This window comes from Arachis hypogaea, chromosome 17 (assembly GCF_003086295.3).
Source record: "Arachis hypogaea cultivar Tifrunner chromosome 17, arahy.Tifrunner.gnm2.J5K5, whole genome shotgun sequence".
In the NCBI taxonomy this organism is placed as follows: domain Eukaryota; kingdom Viridiplantae; phylum Streptophyta; class Magnoliopsida; order Fabales; family Fabaceae; genus Arachis; species Arachis hypogaea.
In genome coordinates this window covers 23432204-23454131 of record NC_092052.1, presented here as the reverse complement: position 1 = coordinate 23454131, position 21928 = coordinate 23432204, and the positions used below count along the sequence as shown (strand labels likewise).

The 21928-nt window shown below is 34.6% G+C and overlaps 2 protein-coding genes across 3 annotated transcripts; both read right to left on the bottom strand.

The window, feature by feature from the left end:
* Positions 1 to 4198: 4198 nt before the first annotated feature.
* LOC112765881 (wound-induced protein 1-like) lies at positions 4199 to 4684 on the bottom strand. The gene has a single exon (XM_025811744.2). It carries the CDS (start codon positions 4682 to 4684, stop codon positions 4199 to 4201), a length of 486 nt encoding a protein of 161 aa, XP_025667529.1.
* A 1339-nt stretch (positions 4685 to 6023) lies between these two features.
* LOC112765736 (E3 ubiquitin-protein ligase listerin) lies at positions 6024 to 18277 on the bottom strand. Of its 2 annotated transcripts, XM_025811597.2 has the most exons (16): positions 18032 to 18277; positions 17788 to 17920; positions 17251 to 17313; positions 16741 to 16818; positions 16510 to 16601; positions 15833 to 15935; positions 15023 to 15175; positions 13405 to 14054; positions 12791 to 13256; positions 11956 to 12476; positions 10838 to 11528; positions 9607 to 10288; positions 8355 to 9373; positions 7784 to 8242; positions 7130 to 7360; positions 6024 to 6829 (listed from the first exon to the last, which is right to left on the bottom strand). In XM_025811597.2, exons 1-16 carry the CDS (start codon positions 18085 to 18087, stop codon positions 6602 to 6604), a joined length of 5625 nt encoding a protein of 1874 aa, XP_025667382.1. In that variant the 5' UTR covers positions 18088 to 18277; the 3' UTR covers positions 6024 to 6601. The 2 variants fall into 2 exon arrangements, with proteins under 2 accessions (XP_025667382.1, XP_025667383.1); XM_025811598.1 differs by lacking the exons at positions 16510 to 16601; positions 16741 to 16818; positions 17251 to 17313; positions 17788 to 17920; positions 18032 to 18277 and having other exon boundaries at positions 15843 to 15935.
* Positions 18278 to 21928: the final 3651 nt, after the last annotated feature.

Genomic DNA, 21928 nt, shown 5'->3' with positions numbered 1-21928 from the left:
TACCGAAAATAACCATCTACTTTAGAATGGAAAGAACCATCTGCGATTATAGTAAAATGAACATCCGACTTAGTTTAAATGGCTAAAGAAAAATACAATCTAGTATTTGTTTTACAAATCTAAATGTCACATAACCCTGTTATAACTTAATCACTTATATCTAACTGCAACAACTCCAAGCATACTTGAACTCAGTGAATGGTACACTAAATCCAATTCTACAATATGACTAAGTTTTGTCTTATCAGTTTATAGCTCAGTCACGTCCGTCACGTCCACGACCTGCAATCGAACACAAACAAAAAACCAACCAAAGGAATTAAGTGACGTATGGTACTACGACATAAATATCAGCAATATAAACCACCAAGAAAATGACTAACTTAAACAGGATTAACCGTGTTAGTAAAATTTTAATTTATAATAGACACCATGTTCACAATATTTTTTTTAACAAATTCTTCTAATTAGGCAAAATTATATTAAATTCAATCCAAATCAAATAAACATCCAAATTAGAATGAAAATAACTATCGACCTACCTAGTAAAATGAACATCCAATCTATATTAAAACAACTTTACACTGAGAGTGCATCAAAATTAAATTCTAGAACATATATCTATGCTTTTCTTAATGAAAAAGAACCATTGGAACTCCAAGCCATAGAAACAAAAACAGAAAATGGATATATACAAAATACTATTCTCTCTAGAACTATGCCAACCGTAACAGATGTGTGCTTGAATTTTGATGTACTTTGGCACCGAGTTCTATTGCAAGGCAACTTTACATTTGCAGTTTCTAGAATATCTCTAGATAGACCATTAACTCCTGCCCCATAGGGTTCATGTCTATTGGGGTTGACATGATCCGAATCATTGCAAGCTCTCAAGGATGAAAAACCCAACTCCACATAACCCCGCATTTGATTCATACACAAATCCATATTCTAGTCTCTTAAGAGCTTCATTAAAGTAAAGAAAGAAAATAAGCATACTTTAGAGATAAATAAAAACAATTTAACAAGGAAAATAACATCACCAACAAATTAAGATAACCATCAGCAAATCATTGTTACCAGGAGGTACATTCCCAGAGAGCGTATTGTTGTGAACATCCAGAACTTGCAGTGAAGTAACATCAGCTAGTCTAGAGGGAATGGAACCAAATAGCTGATTAGAGCTCAAATCTAGTCTCATCAACATTCCCAAATCACCAAGACTAGCAGGGATTGCACCCGTTAACTCGTTCGATTGCAAAGCAAGAACACTAAGCTTTTTCAAATCACCAAGCTGTGTAGGTATGCTTCCTATCAACTGATTGTAACAAAGCTGCAAAACTACAAAGCAGAAAAAACATATGCAAGATAAGCACACTCCCAAGTTTGAATCACCAACAGAGAGCTATTCACATCTAAAAAAAAAACAGCAGAAAACATCAACTTTTTATTGCAAGAAAAAGCTTGTAAGACTCAACAACAGAGTTGAAGGGGATTGTTTCCCATATCAATATCACAATATGTTTAATTTTTTGTGTACATTAGCAAAATGCAGGAAAAATTTTTTTTGGGTGTCTGAGAAAACAATGAAACACGCTAAAGAGCTAAGCTATCCTTCACAACAAAATTGAGGAAAAAATATGGCGAATAAAGGATTTATTTTAACGGTTTAAATAGTAATAATTTTGTTCTCTATTCATGGTCAAATTCATATTTATGTTTAGGCAGAAACAAGAACTTATTTGTTGCAAATACAATAATGATAAAAATAATATACAAAGAGATAGATAGATACAGAGACTTACAGAGCCATTAGTAAGAGAGTTGTGATCAGTTGGTCCTTGAGTTCCCATGACTAATCAGAATAATGATAAAAAAAACCCACAAAATATCCAACAAAATTTTATTCAAATCTGGAAAATCAATGACACTATAAACATACAAATTGAAACAGCACTGTAGATAGGAGATTATTGTGTTGGTGGGCGTCAGTCGCGGAGAGCAGAATTGCAACAAGCCTAGTGGTGCGCAGGGGGAGGCCGTTGGGCAGAAAACGGTGGCGAGCTTCAACGGCCGTGCTAACGATAGTCGGGGTCGCTGTATCTTGGTGGAGGGAGACATGAGGAAGGACGCGCCCGCTGGGGCGCGATTGAGGAGGGCGACGCGAGGGGAACTTGGTGCGGTGGATGATGGCAGCATGAGGGAGGAAGAAGGGATGCCGGTGCTGAAAGGAAAGAAGAAGAAGAACGGCGATGAGAGGAAATTAGAATTAGGGCTGCCGTCTGTGTTGAGGTCAGTGAGGAGAATCCTAATTTTGTTTAAATTTTAAATATGAAACAATTAATTAGTTACCCATAATTTAATTTTAATTTCAATTAAACTCCCATTGTATACATTGTACAATAAGAATATTGGCTCCTCATACTTTTCCTAATCGAAAATATAACTTAAAACATCTTCAATTATCATTTTCATCCTCTTGTAGATCAATAATATTATAGAAATTTGTAAACAAATGGTCTTGATAAAAAAAATGCCTAGCTTGCTGGGGAAGCCGCTCCATTCCACCCCCACCGAAGCCCGCCAAAACCCACGAATTAGGTGGTGTGGATTAGGCAGGCTTTTTAAGTTTCGCAGTTTCAAAGTTCTAGTCCAACCCGCCTTTTTTGGCGGGCTACACAGGCCGATCTGATGGGTTTTGGCCCGTTTGCCACCCCTAGTTGTAAGAATTAGATCAAGAGAGTGAGATTCCATCGTCAAAAGAGTTAAGAAGTAGGTCTTTTGGAGCAAGCAACAAGAAACTGTAATCTCGCATGATGAAATATTATGTATTAAGGACCATATATTTATATATGTATAACTGAAAAATCATGATATCTTTAATGCTTTGTTTACTAGTTATGACTTTTGATTTTCGATGATTATGAATGAATTAAAAATGTTATGATGTGTGGTTTATGATATTTTTTATTATTACGAAATTTTAAAGTTTTGAATTTCAAAACATGGCACTTCAAATAAAAAATAATTATTTTAATATGGTCTAAATGACTTTAAAATATATAAAAAAAACTATCATTATAATTAGATAAAAATAACATTTAAAAATCGTCATTTTAAAGGCATAAATTGTCATTTTATTTAGGTAAAAAAGACAGTTAAAAATAGCTATTTTTAAATGTATAAAAAATTCATCTGATTCAAATACTAATTTTATTTACGGTGCGATTTAGATTGGATAATTTTCTCTAAACAATCCAATCCAATTTTAAGCGGTTTGAATTGGATTGGATTGGCAATTCTGTAAATTAAAAAAAATGAATATACATAACAAGTCTTAATATTAAATTTTAAATAACTAACAATGATATAAGAAGTCTCAATATATAGTATATTAAAAAACTAATAATAACATGAATAGAAATAAAATTATAAATTAGTTAAAATAAAAAAATAAATTCCTTTTTAAATTCATAAAATATTAACTAAATAATAATAATACATGAATAAGATAAAAAATATAACAATGAATATATTATAGTTAAAATTTTAAATATAATAATAAAAAATAATATTATATCACATTGTAGGATTTGAATGGGATTGGATTGATTTTGAAAAGTAGATTTAAAATTCAATCAGATTCAATTCATACTCTAATCAAATTTAAATTAGTGCAAGTTTTAGTCCGTTTTCGATTTGAATTGAATCGAATTGAATGAATGATTTAATTTGAACACCTATAAATAAAAACATGAAACTCAATTATTGAATGAAATCACAACAATAATAAATACAAATATTATGGAATTTGGAGATGACAATTGGTAGGGTAGGATAGGGTTTAGACATAATTCTATTCTTACTCGTAGATTGATTTTTCGCTAAAACTCAACCTTACCTTACCTGTGAATTTATAACATGTCAACCCTAACTCTACCCGCACTTAATCCGCGAATTATAAAATAATACAATATTCAATAATCTAATAAAATCTTGAAATTGTAATTTAGTATTTACATATCTCTAATAAATAGATTTAGTTTTTATAAAAAAAATGTTAAACTTTTGACTGAAAGTTCTTGATTTAGTAATTAAAAGGTTTTTGGTTATATATATATATATCCTCAACCGTACCGGTTGGGCAACCATAGATAGGGTTGCTGCTGCAACCCCTAGCGGAGTTAGTGAGTTACCGCTATATTGCAAGAATAATTCCAGGCACAGAGTCATCAACGAGCTTGCTCTTCCAAACGCAATGACCCATGGAAGAGTAACAAGCATCATCATCATCAGCATCCAAATGCTTCCTAAGCTTAGTGACAATCACCGAAGTGTTGAGATACTCTCTGATCTGAGTAATGACCCCGTCAACGGTAATAGTCCATGCATGCACCCACCACACGTTGTTCACCTTATCGTACCCTTCAGCGATAATCACCAATCCAAACTCTTCTATGAGATGAGGAACAAAAGGGTTTGATGATGATGCTGAAGAAGAAGTGCATGTTAGCAACGGAATCAAATGGTGGCGATGACGTTGTGGGCCATGGAACCACCATTCTAAGTTTGGGGCAAGAAGGAGATGCAATTTGTCCGCGTCTTTGGAGATTATGGCTTTGTATAAGTCTCTGATGATTCTCTTGTTGCGCTCTTTTTCCTCTATTATTTCAGGCACCACCATGTTAATCAGTTTCTCTTCAGCTTTTGAATCCCAACTGCTAAATGTGTTATTAAACTTTCTTGCTAATGCTTTCCCAAACCACAAGAGCAATGTGTCTTTTGAGAGATACGGGAATGAAAGAAAATAATGGGGTGTTTTATATATATTGTGGTGGAGCTGAGATGATCATTTGAACAACCTTAATGGATATATAGATATATTAAAACGTTAAATAATCTTTGGCATTGTTGTATATTTCTTATGTATATTTTCCTTTTTAGAAAAATAATTATAGTACTAGCTTTATGTATACATGTATATTTTTTATTTTTTGTATTAAAAGTGATTGATAAAACTAAAATTTGACTAAATTAACTCCAATCTTTCTTCGAGAAAAGTGCATGAACAAGAGCAATCAATATTTCTATGAGGTGAAGGACACTGTAATGTACATGAATGGATTAGAGGGAAAAAGATTTTTTAAAATGACAACATTAGTACAGTAAGAAAGTATCCGTTTAATTATTGTTAATTTTGTAATTTACACCATGGATTCTATTATCTTAATTCAAGAGTGACTAAACTTTTAATTTTTTATCTTACTAACTTTCCCACTTTAGAGCACTTTAAAGGAGAGTGATTCAGATTGGATTAAGAAGTCATGGCGCACATTATATCATCTATTATTGGCAAAGTTTGTCATGTTATATTCTTCAATTTTTTCATCTAACCTAAATAATAGTTATATTTAAAGCCATTTATATTGGGCAATGCCAATGATTAAAAGTGGCAAATTATATGCATGAGTTTACTTATATCGATGTTATGAATATAAATCATAAATATCAGCAAGAATAGGTTAAATACCAGACGGAATGACCTCTACAACGCTAGGAATTCTGGTCTTGAGTCTTACACGTCATATGTCAATCATATTGTATGGATCTAATTTTGTTTGTATATGCCAATTTTTACCGGAATTCGGTAGGATTCCATATCTTAAATATAGTATTATAAGCTGGCAGACGTTAGAGAATTGATAGTTTATGGGTGAGGAGATGAATACAGATATTGTGAATATTTATAGAGATTAAGTGATTAACATTTCTAGCAGTGTAAAATGTTCAACCAAATTAACTAATCTTATGTCAACTAATGATTTATTAAGCTAAAATATTCTCCATCGTTTTGCTTCCATTTATTTTCACTTGATAGCCATATAGTAAAATTGACACTATATTTGAACTTCCAATCTTTGCAATCATTGAAAATACCAAATGGTTGTAAATTACAAGTCAATGACCAATATAAAGACTGATACAGGCAAATGCATATTGGATAACAGGCTATATCGGTCGAGTTTTTGTACTTAAAAAAGTTCCCATGGCTCATTGGTGAATATAGATAACTGAATAATATGTACATATACAACTGTTCTTGTTCAAACAAATCTTTGATCACATGTTAATTCTCTAGATTACAAAAATGTTATTGTCTGTACTCTGTAGAACCTCCACTGTTTTGGAACCGACCCTATTCTAGACATAACCAACACACAACAAAACTATTATTACTGTGGTGGCGAAAAACTAATCAAGACAAGAAATTTGAAAAGATGGTATCTGATAAGTCAGAGGGGAGAATGATATCTTTCTCTAGCCTTAGTAGTAGAGATGTCATCCCTGTTAGTTGTCGCTGAAAAATCACAGACAAGCTTCCTCCTCGGCTCACCGAGTTCAACACACTGCTTGAAGAAAAGCTTAATGGAAAGGAGTTGGATTCATAAAATTATAAGCTTTGCGAACTAGTTTCCATATGCAAGGCGCAGCCATAATTCGGATGTTCACACATAAGGGATGATTCTGTGGCATCTACACATTCTGACCATATATGCAGCATGCAAAATCGGCGATATTCATCACTGCAGTAGTAGTAAACTCAGAAGGGAGACTGACACAATGGGCAAGACGATTTGTGAGAAGTTGAAAACCATTTATAAAGACAAGCAGAATGAAATTTGTGTTTGCACGTCTTGCAAGCAAGGCGAGGAAGGCTGTGGTTGGTAGTGTGGATGACACTGTAACAGATTGGGCACTCCTCAACACCTTCAAATTCTTTATCAAAATTGCGCTTCCAAATTCCTATAGCTTCTGCTAAAGCTCCATTCTACAGGAACAGAAAAAGGAATTGTCAGCTTTGGTGCAAATATGCTCTGATAAGTACTAATACATTGATTTCAGTTTCCACCATATATCACAATGTAAGGTGTATAAAGTTCAGCAACAACTAGTAAAATGTAGCCAACAAAAATATATGAATTACCTGTGAACTACATAAAATTGCAAAATATTTGAGGTTTTGACACTACAATTCAATTGGTAATTCTAGGCATTTTTCAGAATAGAGCAACATAAACAGAAGGCAAAGACATGATGTAAAACTTAACCACAGTCCATAACAAATTACCTGATTACGAACAAATAGCATCATTGACATCAACCATTTCCTTTGCTTGGTCTCACTTATCCCTAGGCTCCTTGTACAATCAACGTCTACAGGCCTTAGCGGATAAGATGCTGGCAGGCGAATGACTAAATCCATTCCCGTTTCATCCTTTGTGTAAGTAGCAACCACCTCATTTGCTGCTTTGCTTACACTAACTGAGAAATTCTCATCAGAATAGTTTTCCCTCTTAATCTGTATTTAAGATAACATGTATATATCAGAACTCAGATTATTTATAAACTAATTGCATGCTTAACCAAATAAGTATAAATGTTCAAAGCACAAAATCAGATTCCCAATTGTACCCTAAAATATATCCAATCAGAAGTTTAGATCTACCCAAGTAAGCTCCTTCATAGTGCGTGCAAAACATATCTTGTAACTTGGATATGACTATATGACATTAGTGATCTGACTATAGCACTACTACATCATTCCACTAATGTATTACTTTCCTATCATTTATTTCTTATAACAAACGTGTTGATTATATCATGTGACACAGGGAAAAGGAGTTTCTACACTTAGTTAACACTAAAAGCTTTTCTATCATCAAAATAAAATAAAATCATCACACAGCAGACTACTTTTTGTGGAGAAGAAACTAAAGCATACCAATGACAATTCATTTGCAATGAGAGGAGGGCTACAGCAAGTCCTCGTAAAGGATTCAATAGCAGCTGAAGTGTTACGATCACGCAAATCACTGAACCAACCACGTACATATGCAGGAAGAACACGAAGCATCAAGCCATACATTGCACCAGCAAGAGATGAAATTTTCACCAATTCAACAGGCCAGAGAGATTCCACAGAAGTAAACAACGAACCAGTTGTTATGGCACGGGTGGCAGCACTTGCAGCTTCTGATAAACCACCAGAAAGCTCTGCATCTTTCTTTTTCAAACTCTGAATCATGGAAATATCTAGAGGAATATGCTGAAAAAGACAATCTAAGATAACTGAAGTAGCAGAGTCTTGTATGTACTGGATCAGTCTCTCCCTCAAAGATGATGATGAAGGCAATGAACATAGATGTGATATCAACATTGACCAAGCAAGGAAGAGGTTTACCTGCAGATTTTGTTGGATAGAATGAATATCAGAGATGAAATGGAAAACCCAAGAAAACCTATAAATAGACATTAAAAAGAAATGCTTCACATATGAAGCTAAGTGTCCTTACTCGTTGTTGTGCAAGTAAGTCCATTTCAAGAACCTCAAAAGGTGCCTTTTCAACCATGGAAGATATTTCCTGTTTCAAATGGACCTTTTCTTCTATGGTTAATTCCTGGTCACTACCCGCGTACATATCTGAGTTACTAACATTATCTTCGACGACAGCCATGCTTATAACGGGCTCATTTGAAAGAACAAAATATGCAGCAAACTGCAATAAAGGAATTGGCTTCGAAGTGAAAAGTATAGCATACAACGAGCTAATGGGACCTTCACTTAATCCCCAAAATTCCACTGATTTCACAGCTCTATCCCTAGCTTGTGATGAGGAGTTAATAACACAAGAAGCTACCAATTCCCAGAAGTAGGTGTATTCAACACGTGATGATGCAATAACTGATGCAGCTTCTTTGAAACATGCATTTACAATAGCCTCAGAAATGCCAGTACAAAATAATAGGCGAAGGATACCCTCTAAAATTCGATCTTTAACAGATTCCAATTTTTCTGATTTCATTGTATTCAAATTATCTCCTTCTTCAGCTTGTTGAAGTTTACACTGCTTAAGGAGAAGTGAAAATGACAACAGAGCATTTTCACAAATCTTTATAGGAAATGGATCTGAAATCAAAACTGTTTCCTCAATTTTCTTATACATCAGATCTAAATTATCCGATGAACTGTCAACAAGACCATTTACATTTTCAGCTACATCCTCCATCTTAACAACTGTTGATTGAATCCAAGACCTTAGGTTAGAAAACAGGAAGTCCCAATCTTCATCACTAAATTCATTCAAGCAATAGCCTACTGAAACAACCATTAGTTCTGATAGCAGCATCTGGACCACTGGAAGCTGGTTGACAAATGCAGATTCACCAGCAACATTCCTTTGCTTCTGGAATAATTCATACAAAAGTTTCCTCTCATCAGCACTGACACTTCTTGCTGGCTTTATCGCTTGAGGACCACCTATTGCACTGAATGGGTAACATGCTATAACCAACTGAAGCCAATTTTCCATATCTGCAGGAGTCATGAACATTTTCATCAGAAACATGTATTTAATTCTGGTACTAAGTTTTCTCATTCGGGATAAAAATTATTCGGAGCAATTAAAAATTGCACAAGCCCATAGATGCATTTATGCACAAAACAAATGTGTAACTTTTGTTTAACCCTGTCCTGCCAAATATAAAGTCTCTTTAGAGAGATTTGAACTAACGTGTGTTTATAGATTGGAAGGAAAAGGAATTCACCTTGTCCTGTTTTCCACGTGACCAAAGGTGGGAGCCTTAGAGTCCTCTCCAGCCAGTCTATCATAGTATTTTGGACAAAATTTTCTTCTGAAGAACAAGGTTGAGCATCTCTGCCAGGCTCCATATCATTGTACAATGGTTCTAGAAGTATACTTATAAGCAAAGGAAGAATGTTAAGACAATTTGTATTAACAGCTTCACCAATGAAAAGCTTATTTACAAGGAGCTCAAGTAGACTCAATGCCTTCTCTGCCCCCCATATCTTCTCTTTGAACAAAGTAGACAGAAAGGCAACAAGAGCTCTTAAGAATGGTGCTTGAATGCCTTCCACTTCATCAACTGGTACTGGCCACATAGTAACATAACTCTTTGTATCATTGCATCCATAAACAAGAGCGCCATCAAGCAAGATACTCAATGTTTCATCTAACAGGCTTGCCTGGGGAGAAATAGTTCTTTTGGCATATGCAGCAAGTGAAGGTAAGAAAGAAGACACAGCACTGTTCCCTGGCCATCTCCATGTACATAGTATTTCAGCAGCTAGACAAGCAGGAGAGGCACCCTCTTGACTTACTTCAAGTGTAGATTGCTTGTGCATTGAATATCCCAGGATAAACTTATCAATCCCAATCGTCGTGATTAACTTGTCAATTAATGCTACAAACTTCTGATGTCCTGAAGCCTGCATTTGGTATAATTGGTGGTCAAATTTTCATTGTATATTGGGCTTAACTTTTACTATATGTTCAAACCACATAGTTCCCTATACACAGTTAAATTCATCAATGCATGCAGCACCTTTTGGTACAAGGAATTAATAATTATTTGAGCACTTACATATAAAATTTGCCAATTAACAGATGAAAAGCACTGAAAAACATTCGACATGAATTAATAAATATCATGGGTTGTCTCCATGGTGAAGCCTATGTCCAACCAAATGTGACTTACAATGCATTGCACCACCAATATGTCCAGAAAAATAAACCAGTAACACATACAATTCATTCTATAATGCAAACAAGTAAATATGAATGGGTGGCCCAGCACATGAGGTTTCTTAAGGATGGTAGATTAATGCAATCTTATACCCCAGAAATGGAGATAAACAAAGTAACAGAAGCATGTGGTCAAGGTTCACCATCTAAAACAGTACACATCTAAAAAATAAAAAATAAAAAAAGATAACACTGACATAATAGAGAGTACCATTAATCAAATATTCCAATACCTTTGTCAAGCTGAAACTTGGAACCACAAACACAGGCCACATTTCACCCTTGCTAAGCAGCAGATGTAGCAGAGTTTGTTCCTCATCTTCATTCAAACAGACGTACTCAAGAATTTGAAGCACCCAGGTAAAGCACAATGATATGATTCTCTCATTTATTAGTTCGTCTTCAACAAACACTGCAGACCTTACTGATTGAATTAAGATATTCAACAACCTCTTGCGGCTATCTAAGCAAAGGCTTTTCATAAATTGAACATTTAACTTATTGCGGAAAGCGCACACAAATTCACCAAATGACAACCTGGCTTTCGTTTTAATCATTGATTTGTCATCAAGCGAATCATCAAGAGCTTTAATTAAATTAGACTCCCACTCAATGACAAAGATTGCAGACAGAATTCCTGATACAAGTCCACTTTCCCCATCAAGTGTCTTTAGGCAAAAGAAACTACCATCAAGTATCTCGAGAGCAAACTTAGCAATCTCAACAATGTTGAGAGAACTATCATCTTCCACACATAACTTTGCATCATCGCTTAACACAGAAGCTGTATTCTGTACCCAAAGAAAAGGTGAAACCTGAATAAAACTTATTAATTTCCGGAGGATGTCCTTGTAGATGAGAATCAATGAACTTCTCGACAGAAAAGCTGTAGAATTTCCTTCTGTCGAACCACCAATAAGAGAGCTGCAAAAGATATGCGATCAAAGAGTCAACGATATTATCAATCTTATATTTCTCTTTTACAGGCGTTTGAAATACAATAAGAGCACAATAAATATAGACTTCGCATGCATTTTGTAAAATCAACAATGCATGGAAGATGAAAAATATAAGCTGCCATGTCATCACCACAAAATCCTTTATCCACTCAAGAGGCAAGAAAACAAAAGACTCCACCAGTTCAATTTGTCACTTCCCCTTATTCCTCATCCCCTAAAAACGATAAAAACACACAAGGTTGAACCACTTCAACCCATAATACTATCTTAATTTATAAATGGAAAATACTTATAACGTAATAGTCACATTATTGGATCATTTCGTCTTATTTAACAAGTAAACTTATAATGTATATTACGACAACATGCTTCAGATTAAATAACTGACTTACCACATAAATTGCACATGAGAAGCACTAAAAGGAGGCAAAGAACGGCAAATAGAAATAGCAAATGATTCCAAGTGTTCATGATGCCAATCTTCAGCATGAGTGCCCTTTTTATGACCTGAATAATCTCTCTTTTTCCTATTCATAATCTCATTCCTTGCTTTTTCAAGGAGCATAGCCAACATTGCAGCATGGGTGGCATCCACCACCCCAGGTTGGCATCCAGGAGAACTTCGGTTAACAACATAGTCGATAATGAAAGACCATTGTTCAGAAAAATATTCATCATCTAGTAGTGCCAACAACAAATCCAGTCTGGCTTTGGTAGAGGTTTTATTTTCCTGTAGACACCAAGGAACAAAAATACTCTTGAAGATTTGCATAAAATCCTCAGCTTCCAATTCATCATTTGAAAGCTGACTAGAACAGTACCCTCTGTTTTGAATAAAAACTTCTTGGACTATCTTTTGTGGTCCAAATATGGAGACAGGAACAGATAGAAGTCCCACAGTACATGGAGTATCCTGATATATTAAAGCAAAGTGAGTTCAGGAGTATTGGGAGAAAACATTTTTTCTTCATCAAGTGATCCCATAGAAATCTAATAACTTAACAATTCCAAAATCCTATGCAACTTTTTAACCCCTATTTTTAATGGGTCAACAACAATGGCAATATTGTTTTAGTGAGAGAGAGGAGGAGGAGGAGGATTTTAAAACAAAAAATAGAGAATAACTTCAACGTATATTTTAGTTTTCACTAGCAAACATATATAAATGAATTTAAAAAAGTAAGAGAAGACCACATAAAGTGCCACAAGTTACTAATATCAACTTACGGATGATCTAATAATCGAGAAAGACTTTGCCAACAATGGTCCAACAATATAGACCAACGGCCAACTTGCACCTTTAACCACTGCATGTTGCTCCAGCAATGACATGAACAAGATGATCCGTTCAATGAGCTCCACATTACTTGCTTGCTGAAGAATGCCCATGTAATTCTTTTCAAGTTCCAAAACAAAAACAGTCATAAAATTCCTATCTAACACATAAATTCCTGAAAGGATTTCAATAAGGCTTTTTCCCAACTCTTGCAAATAGGGCATTGGATCCTTCGTATTCAGCACTGTCTTCTTGTTAAGAGTTTCCTCAGATGAATCTGCAGCTTTTCCTGAATTGATTATGTCATAAGCTTCCATGTTTCCAGCTGTAAGGAAATCCTGCCATAAATGCTTTACTAGGACTTTATCAACAAGAGTGACTTGGAAATTCCTGATTGAGTCCACTCCATCATTAAATCTGATACAAACAGAAGAGAGTTGGGTTACAGAAAGAAATTATTGCATCAATATTCCTTTTTTTTTGTTAAAGTGAGGGCCAGGGACAGGCACAAAAATGAATATATCTTCTAAATGCAGATGGCCACAATGAATGGGATAATTTGTACCTTGACGCATTTTTCAGTGACCAAAGAAAACATTCTTTGAAAGCCTGGAAAAATGCTGTTCTATCTGTAGATAGAGAAGTTCTCTTTCCTATCCACAAGTTCTTGAAAAACTCGGGAAAAAATTTATCCCCTTCTATAGACTTAGGAGGCACACTATCCAAGAATAAAACCAAAGCTGGATATGAAATCTGCTGGGAACCAAAGCACCCATTTCTAAGGAAATTCCAAAATGGATTCAGTATGCCTTTCTGAACATTCATGGAGGTCCAACCATCAGGGAATCCTCTAGAGAAAAGTAATATTACATCCCACATCGAGCGATGACAAGTTGTCTCCTTCTCATTGAAAGCACCAAGAATTGCAGTGGCAAGAGTTTTTATATTTCCATCATTAATCACCTGTGGTATATTTTTTATTAAGCTCTTCAACAAGTTATAAGTAGCTGATCGGATAGCAGGTCTTTGTGACTTCAGGAAGTCTAGAAAATTTTTATGATCCATTAATAGCTTTTCAGCAAAAGAAACAGCAGTCACCCTGGCTTTTGCAGCATGTTTAGGTTCAGCAGTTACGTTCTCAAAGCCAGGTCGTTCTTGCTGGCAAATTAGAACATCAAGAAGTGTGGCCAATGCTAGCAATGTTGATGATATCACCTGTAAAACCAAAATGGAGAAGCCTCAGGAAATAAAAATTAATGGTCTAACAAAGAAAATTCAAATATGTAAAATACTGAAAATACTGAATATCCAAACTGCAAAGTAAAAGAAAACAGGTGAGATAACAGTAATAATAGTAAGAATGGTGCAGAAAAGGGGATGAAAAGAAAACAATAAGTATGTGCCACTCAAATCAGGTACAATTTAGTTGGGGCTACAGGCACATATACTCAGTTCTTGTGATTCATCAACATGGGTCTAGTTTAAAAAAAATAATAAATCACTCCGAGAGGATAAAACTTCTAGACGCATCAGGATGTACTTATATCCTCAACCATTCATTACTTTGGACGAATATTAACAGACCCAGAATATATTGATGCATAATAAGTGAAATACTCCTCTTATCTATTTATCAGTGCCTTTTAAGGATTTTGCATAAGATTAAGGGTGTTACTAAACAGGCAAAGATATAGAATAAATATGGCTTTTACAATTTATGACTGGATTGACAAAACAGAGATGCATTGTACTTTGGATGTTCAATGAAATCAAAAGTCTGTTTATTTCTTCCTGGTTCCAGGTAAATCCTCTCTCCGTGATGATTTCTATGGCTTCTGGATAATCTGACTAATTTGAACACAAGATAATCTCAAAAACACCAAAATAGGTCTCTGCATATAAACAGATTCTAATTGTATATCCAACCATACCATGGAAGCAAAATAGAAAACAAGCCTGAAGTGAAGGTGTCCACTGTTATTTTAAATTTTTTTCAAAAACATACCCAAGAAAACACTTATCTAGAACCTGCTATGCCAAAAAGGGGACTTGCATCCTTACAATTTACAACTCAGGATACTATCTATCCTAGTCAATAAAAAAGATGAAGCAGTGTTAACCAATAAAACTGAAAGTTCAACTTAAAATGTTTTATATATAGAAAGGTGATTTTTGCTATACACCTGCTGGTAAATCTCTTCCAGCTCATCCGAAGCTACAGCCTTGTCAGATAAATTTTGTGGTGTGAGTTTTAGGTTTTCTTCTAAATACATGAATATCTCTGTTGTGCATAAAATCAAAGCATCAAGTCTTTTTTCGTGTGCGGGGAAGGCTGCCTGCCAAAATTAAACAAAGAATCAACCACATATATCACAAAACATAATTGAGGATCATTGCAAATCATTTTGAACACCAAACCATAGTTCATAAATATCTTTTACATATATATGAGGACTTTACAAAGTTAAGTGCAACTTTACAGGTTAGAGTATTCAGTATATGACGGTGACAATACTATCCAGAAAACCTTTCCTCCATCATAGAACTTCATCTGAGAGCAGTGGAGGGGAAAAATAAACAAATAAAAGATTTTATATTTCAACCAAAACAAGAACTACAATCTAGGATTTAATGAATATATCAATCAACTGGAAAATCAAAAGGAGTTGAGTCTTTTCTAATGTAAAATCACTAATCATAGAAGAAGATTCTCCTTGTGGCTCCCTCCTCAATTCCACAAAAACTGTAATATAAAAATTAAAGTGAACACTAGAAGTTCTGAGCAATAGCTAGCCATTAATCCTTCTACACATAATACTCAAGTAAATATTCGACAGATCATTTGTGTTACCCACAGAACGAAGTTGAAAGCACATGCATGAATGAAACAAGCAACAGATTCATAAAAAATATAGCTAATCTTTTCTACTTCCAACAATGAAATGGGATCATTTAAAACAAACAGTAGTTAGATAAAAACCAATGTAGCAAACCTGCAAAGACCTTTTTGCTGCCTGAGAAACTTCATAGGCTGGATCAAATTGCGCAAACCACCATGGTCCCATCAAAGTCTTCAGATGTGGAGCCAAATCTCTCCTGAGAAAGGGGTGAGAAGTCAAATATAAAATCTCTGTGAATGATGTCCACTCCAGCATATTCAGATAAGGATCAGGTATTGATGGACAAATAATATAAATAAATAACTAACAATAAAATTCATTCAAAAAAAATTTAGTTGTTGGGTACACCTAAAGAAAAGATATCCACTCCAGCATATTCAGATGTATTAATGGACAAATAACACAAATAAATAACTAACAATAAAATTCATTCAAATAAAATTTAGATGCTAGGTACACCTAAATAAAAGGATATCTGGTTACTAAAAGCTCCCACCTAGTCAGAAAAGCTTTTGTAGATGTTGGTAGACTACATAGATGTTTGGCTTCTCAGAAGCTATTGATGAAAGCATTCAAATGGCAGAATTAAAACTAGAAGTTCAGTGAGTATCACACCTACTAACATCCAGCAATGAAGTGTGAAAATAACTTACATTAATATTACTTAAGAAGGGTAAAAAATACCAATATACTTTTTAAACTTGCATGCATTCAGATAGCATAAAGTTATACAGTAGAAAAAGCAAGATGTGCCTGGAAAAAGTTCTAACCCAATAGAGACAACAAGAGTGGTCATTGTATCATGAGTGGCCCGCCGAACCTCCCTATTGTAGTCCATCAATAGCTTTTTATATTCAAATGCCTACATAAGAGCAATTTACATAGCATGATATCAAAATAAGTGTCTTTGACACATGAGATGAGCACATTTATAATTTTTAATAAGGTCATAAAGCCATTTGATGGCACAAATGAATTATCATCATATTAAAATTGCATACCCATTGGGGAACAATTAGAAGAACGTCCTTTGCAGATTTTTGTTGAAGCAGCACAGATAAAGCTCCCAACGCCTTAAGCTGCAAATAAAGAATAAAAATAAAAAAGGGGGACAGATAAAGGGCAAAAACAGCAAAATCAATGAGATACTGGTACCATATAACATAAGAATAGATTCATGACCAGACCAACCACAATGATCACTGGAGACACTGAATAAATCATTAAGCCAAATTAGAAGCATCTCAACAACAGATAGCAAAATAGTAATAGACACAAGTGGCAGTGGCACCATCATCTTTAAAGGGAGCAAACATCAAAATCTATACAGTTCCATTACCTTTAAGCATGCTTTATTTTTTATCATCTATGATTGGCTAATTCATAAAGCTGGAAAGTTGCAAGCTCAAAGAGGAACAGGACAAGGTGCACCAAAAGATGCACAAAGAATATCATAACTAGTTCACATGACATTGTCATCAAATAGTACCCCAAGTTGATCCAAAAATTACCTTAGTAGTGGGATCCTTCCTGCCTAGCCTCTTCAAGTGCACCGCGATTTCGCTATCTACATCCTGCATATCAAGACAAAAACAATTTAGATATTAAAGAAAGGTATAAAGCATTAATGACAACGTTATTTCATTAAGAGAATGGTCATGACCCAACCAAGAAACTTGGATCCTCTAAAGTGTAGAAGGTAAAGGGTGACATTTAAACCATTGATGGGAAAACTAAAACCATTGATGAAAAAATTGAATTTTCGAGATATAATTAGACATAAGATCATGCACAACCAATCATGTATTCTGTGCCATTAAATTTTTTAAATCGACAGTTCAAATATTACACTTTACTCTTTAAAGTACACACTTCAGAGGAGCCTGATCATTGATTAATAACTGAGATTAAAGCTACTAACATTAATCACAATAGCAATATGCTTATTTGATATACACAAAACAATCATGGTTAATTCAAACTCAGCTCGTACAGTTAAGAATCTAGAATGCTAAATAAAGAGAGAGAAAGAATCCGTAGGGACATACGGGAAATGGGAGAGAGTCGTCGGTAGAAGGAGAAGGATCAAGGCGTGAACTGCCGACATAACCACCGAATCCGACGGCGGCTGCGGCTGCGGCGGAGGAAGAAGAAGTCGACGTCAAGAGCGAGGCGGCGAGACTGCAAGAAAGATAAAAATAATAAAAAAGAAATAAATAAATTGATTACTGGTGTTGAGAGAGAGAGAGAGAGAGAGAGAGAGAGAGAGAGAGAGAGAGAAGGAGACTGAACCTGCTGCTAGAAGGGCGTGCCTTGGTTCTTGCGGCTTCACCTTTTTGCCTTCCCATTCTAAACTGTTTCTTGTTGCTTCTGTGCGATTGGTACTGTAAGTCTGTAAACTTGTCTTGTGTTGTCTTGTATTGAGTCGTGTGGGTGCGAGCTTGTTGCAGCTCCTTCCTTGCAGCTGATGCTGGCAAACACAACTAGTTGGGGTTTTTTTTCACTTCTTTTGTTCTGCCTTTCTCTTCCCTTGCCCAAATTCCCAATTTGCTCTATTTTTTAAATAATAATTAAAATCTTACTTTATCTTCTTAAAAATTTTACAGAATAAAATATTATTTTTGTCCATAATATTTGAAGTAAGTTTTATTTATGTTTCTAACATTTAAATCGTTTTATTTATTTTTTTAACATTTATAAAAATGATTCAATATTATCCTGCAGTTAATTATATTAATAGATCAGATTATTTTCATTTAAATGTATTCATTTTTAATTAGATCTCACTTAAATGCATTTGATTTTAATATTATACCCAAAATTTGTGTTCAGGTTTAATTATGTCCTAAAAAAATAAATTATGTAAATATTGCAAGAATTAATTTTAACTTTTAATGGGTTATTTTTCGGAATGGATCATTGATTCTGACCCAATATTTGTATTATAATTTCAAAAAGAGTTTTTCAGAACTCAAATTAAAGCTGATGATGTGTAATTGATGATAGGATAACATTGAATCACTTTTACAAACGTTAAGAATGCAATAAGACGATTTAAACGTTAAGAACACAAATAAGACTTATCCTAAACGTTAGGGACAAAAACGATACTTTACTCTATTTTTTAAAATTTTAAATACATTTTAATTTTAAAAATATTGAAAATATAAAATTTTGAAATTTTATTTATTTTAAAAATAAGAGAACAATTTAAAAATAAATTAAGGCTCTATTTTTATTTTTTATATTTTAAAAACAATGTATCTGATATCTAAAATTACCATTGATTTCATTGTTTGCTACATAACCTATGAAGTACGGACACTTCGCTAAGTTGTCGTGTCCACGTGTCAAACATATTTCGGACATGATATTTACCGACACTCGGGAGAAGATCAAATAGGCCTAGTTAATTTCATTCCAAACCAAGAATGCAAAAATATACTCTAAAACTAATTTAAGCATTTCATCAAACACTTAAAGTGCATAAACATAAAATATAATAAATTACAAGAATTAGTAAAATCTAAGACTACCAATTGAACGAAAATAATAATAATAAATCAAACAAACATCAATAAACATGAAAATACTAAATTGCATCAAAGAGAATTGAGATTAACAATAGAGTGCATAATTCAAAATTGACAAAATAAAGAAACTAACAAATAAAACTAAGAGAATTAAGTCAATTGAACAAGGAAAATATAAAAGAAACTACCATAGAACAAGATCAAAGACTAAAACTAAAGAGAAATTAGCCTAAGAATCCTAAATTCTAGAGAGAAGAGGGAGCTTCTCTCTCTAGAAAATTATCCTAAAACATGTTCTTAAATTATCCTAATTGCTCCCTCTTTCATCCTTCTTGAGTTTGACTTGAAATACTTCAAAAATGAGTTAGATTGGTCCCAAGGAAGCCTTGAAATCACGACCAACGTGTTTACTTAACTAAAATCATGTGCCTTAAGTCATGCATACTCATGAGGCATGCGTACGCACAACTTGAGATTTTTACATACGCATGACCATGAAATGCTCCAAACTCTTTTTCTTCATAAATTTTCCATTTTTGTATGCTTTTTCTTCACTTCTTCAAGTCATCTTTGTCTTCTAAGCTTGAAATCACTCAACAAATATATCAAGGTATCGAATGGAATTAAAATGAATTAAATTTAGGAATTTTAAGGGCATAAAAAATATGTTTTTAATCATTAAGTACAATTAGGAGAAATTCACAAAACCATGCTATTTTAGTAAATAAATGCAAAATAAGTTGATAAAATTCACTCAATTCAATACAAGATAAATCATAACATTGTGGTTTATCAACCTCCCCACACTTAAACATAGCATGTCCTCATGCTAAATATCAAGAAAGACAAAAAAGGAGTATCAACATTTATTCAATACAAACTATCCATATGCAATCTATCTAAATGCATGCAACTACTCTACCTAATACTATCTAATTATTTATAGGAATAAGTATTGTTTTGATCCCTAACGTTGAGAGTCAGAATTGAAACCGTCTCCATCGTAATTTTGGATTTAGAATCATCCTTAACGTTTTTTTTTTTTTGTATTAAAATTGTCCTTTTGAATAAAATAATTTTTTAAAGACAACAATACCCCCAACCCCCAACTGCACTACCATTCATTTTGCATTTCCTGCCACCACCGTTCATTCTGCATGCATTCTCCACCATCGCCAATCCCTTATTTCTACTATCAGCCCCTATTTTCACTATCAGCCATTTCTTTCCACAACAATAATAACAACAGAACATACATTCAAATTCAAGAATCCATTATCAACAATAACAAAACATTCAAATCAATAATAACACAACATTCAACATTAAAAAAAATTCAAATAACATAGAAATCAACACAAGCAGAAATACAAGCAGAAGTAGAAAGTAGAAAAATCAACACAAGTAGAAGACAGAAGCAGAAAGCAGAAATCGAAGCAGAAATAGATGCAGAAGTTCAAGCACAAAGCCAAATCAATAAGTAGAAGCACAAATTCAACAAGAAGCAGAAGCAAAAGCTCAAGCTAAAGCAGCAAGCAGAGGCCAAAACAAGGAGCAGAAGCTGAAGCAAGAAGAAGAAGCCGAAGCAGAACCACCGGCAGCTCGTGGGCGACGGAGCGACGGCGGCTGGGCAGATCGACGGTGGCAGGAACCCAGCTCAGCCTCAGATTCCTCTCTTTCCTTCGCGTGATGCCCTCCTCGCGTCGGGCTCCCCTTCCCGGCGACGCACTCCACGGCAGCGGTAGAAGCATGCATGAACGGCGGCGACATTTTTGGCGGCGGCTCGTGGGCGGACCGGCGACGATGTAGGTGTCGTGATGGCAGCGGCGGCTATGGCAGCGGCCTCCTCCCCTCCACCGGTGCTCCCTCTCTCTTTTCAAATCTCCTCTCTCGCTGCTCGTGCTCGGTGGCGAAGGACCCAACAGTGGCGGCGATGGCCTCCTGTGACAGTGGAAACCCGCGGTGAAGGCGATGGCCTCCTCCCCTCCCCCTTCGCGTTTCCTCCCCCCTCCCCCCCGCCACCCACCCCCCAAAACGCGTTTCCTCCCCTCTCCCAAAACGCGTTGTTTTCTTTTATTTTTTTAAAAATTTTATAATTTTTTTATTAAAATAGGGGTAGTTTATGAATAAAATTAAAAATTTTATTAAAAATGACGATTTTAATACGAAAAAAAAAACGTTAAGGATGATTCTAAATCCAAAATTACGATGGGGATGGTTTCGATTTTGACCATCAATGTTAGGGACCAAAACAATACTTATCCCTTATGTATATGTATCTACTTAATTCAAATAAATAAATTTTCAAGAATACATATATAAACAACTAAGGGCTAAAAACATTAACAACCAAGTCACATCCACAATTGAATTGAGTCATAGAAAAGAATTACAAACTTGCAAGATAAAAGATAATCATAGGTGAAAATATAGAGTTGAGCAATCGAACCCTTCACCGAATGTGTATATGCTCTAGTCGCTCAAGTGTTTAGGGTTGATTGACTCAATTCTCTTCTGATCTTACTTTCTAAGACTTATTTTTCATCTAACAATCAGCAATTATTCAATGTATGCATGCAAGTATCATAAGGACTTTTCAAGGGTTGTAATGGGTTAAGGTCAAGGTGAGGATATATATGGTTAAGTGAGTTAGAAT

Bases quoted from the DNA above. Each gene is read 5' to 3' on its own strand.
- LOC112765881 (XM_025811744.2), bottom strand. From the start codon at position 4,684: ATGGTGGTGCCTGAAATAATAGAGGAAAAAGAGCGCAACAAGAGAATC.
- LOC112765736 (XM_025811597.2), bottom strand. From the start codon at position 18,087: ATGGGAAGGCAAAAAGGTGAAGCCGCAAGAACCAAGGCACGCCCTTCT. The intron at 15,936-16,509 runs GTTAGAACTTTT...CCCCTTTCTCAG, and splicing joins ACTCTTGTTGTCTCTATTGG to GAGAGATTTGGCTCCACATC. The intron at 11,529-11,955 runs GTAAGTCAGTTA...TATCTTTTGCAG, and splicing joins TCTCATGTGCAATTTATGTG to CTCTCTTATTGGTGGTTCGA.